The 1,505-nt window shown below is 32.2% G+C and overlaps 1 protein-coding gene across 1 annotated transcript; it reads right to left on the bottom strand.

Moving 5' to 3' along the window:
* On the bottom strand, window positions 1-1,156 carry EIN_396410 (hypothetical protein; the record flags this gene model as incomplete). The annotated part of the gene is made up of 1 exon (XM_004258554.1): window positions 1-1,156. A coding segment is annotated over one exon (1,156 nt), but the record flags the coding sequence as incomplete, so codon positions are not given.
* Between the last annotated feature and the right edge of the window lie 349 nt (window positions 1,157-1,505).

The raw sequence follows: 1,505 nt of genomic DNA, 5'->3' as shown, positions 1-1,505 counted from the left end.
TTGCAAGTGCTATCACTGGGTTAAGTCTGTCAGAGCAAATTTGGCAGATTGCTTGTAATGTGTAGTTAGTGCTGAGAGTTTTTTTGGATTGTTTTAATTGATTAGCCCAGTTTTTGATCAAAATTTCGTTTTGAGAAATTTGATAGTCGGCTTGCTGGTCAGTGAATATAGTAAGTTGGAAAATTAAGACAAGATAAAGAAGTGCTTTTGTCACGTCGTGAAATGTTTCAGGAATTTCCATTTCAGTAATTAATTCCTCAATTCGTTTATTATAATCAAAGACTACACCACCCATATTAAACATTGTGTTATCTATTGACTTCTTATTTATTAATTGAATCCATTCATTGTTATTCGCAACTTCAATTGCCTTTTTGTTATTTTTCCGTTTATATGTAAAGATGTGTGTTGCACCGAGTTGTTTGGCGTCGTTTAAGTAATTAAAACCAGTGACATCTTCTGTTGGGAATCTAAGAATGATAAGTTCTTTATTAACAACTTTTAAGACCGCATAAGTAACACTCGAGTCCTCTTTTGTGTAAGTTGGTATAAGTAATACCGCAGTGTCTGGAAGAACAACGGCAGGCACTGCATTAATCGTATTTGGTACGATGAGGGCTTTTGGTACGACTTTTAATTTAAAAAGAGATTCGAAAAATATGGATGTGGAAATGATAAGTGATTTTGCAACGTCATTTGTATCAATAACGGCTTTTGTTATTTTCGAGTTGTAAATTGCTTGTAATGGGTGCACTAAATTTCTGTTCTTGTTTTCAACAAATATTGCGAATTTCTGTTGAGTGACGAGTATTGGCTGGTTTGGTAATTTAGAGAGACTTTGCTCAATAAAGGCACTTGTTGTAGTCTCATTTGTGACATAAGTAAAGTTGATGATATAACAATTTGAAGTTAAACAATGCTTTTTGACAAACTGGCTAAGGCGATTCTTTAAGTTCGCGTATATAACTTTGTTGGTTAGAAACACACTTAGTTGCTCAATTATACGACATTTTGGTATATCGATTGCAACGATTGAATAGCCTAATACAGAACTTAAAGTCCCGTACCCACTATAAAAGAAAATAGTAGAGGTGAGAATTTCTTCAGAGGCGGTTGCTAAATTAATGCTGTTCACTTCAAGTTGTATTTTGTTCATAAGAATTATCAGTTTCTATTAATAATATACACTACTCAATCAAATTATACTTTTACTATTTGTTTGCTATTTTTTACTAGTATTAATTTAATTATTGTTTTATTATTAGGCTTGGCACCCGAGAATTTTATTATTAAAAATTAGTATCTAAAAAATCCAATAAAACGGAGTAGTATATAAATTCGGCCGTTTTATGGTTGTTCGGCGACTTTTGATATTACCGAGAAGTCGGCGACTTTTTGAGTCCCTTCAAAAGTCGCCGACTTCTTTTGAAACCTATTAACTATAAACTTTAATAAATTATACCATATTCATTATAGTTTCAAAAATGTGTAAAAACACAATAGTT

Source organism: Entamoeba invadens (assembly GCF_000330505.1).
Source record: "Entamoeba invadens IP1 unplaced genomic scaffold scaff_1105074724775, whole genome shotgun sequence".
Taxonomy (NCBI): Eukaryota; Evosea; order Mastigamoebida; family Endamoebidae; genus Entamoeba; species Entamoeba invadens.
The sequence above is the reverse complement of the archived record's forward strand: the minus strand, read 5'-3'. Positions and strand labels throughout refer to the sequence as shown.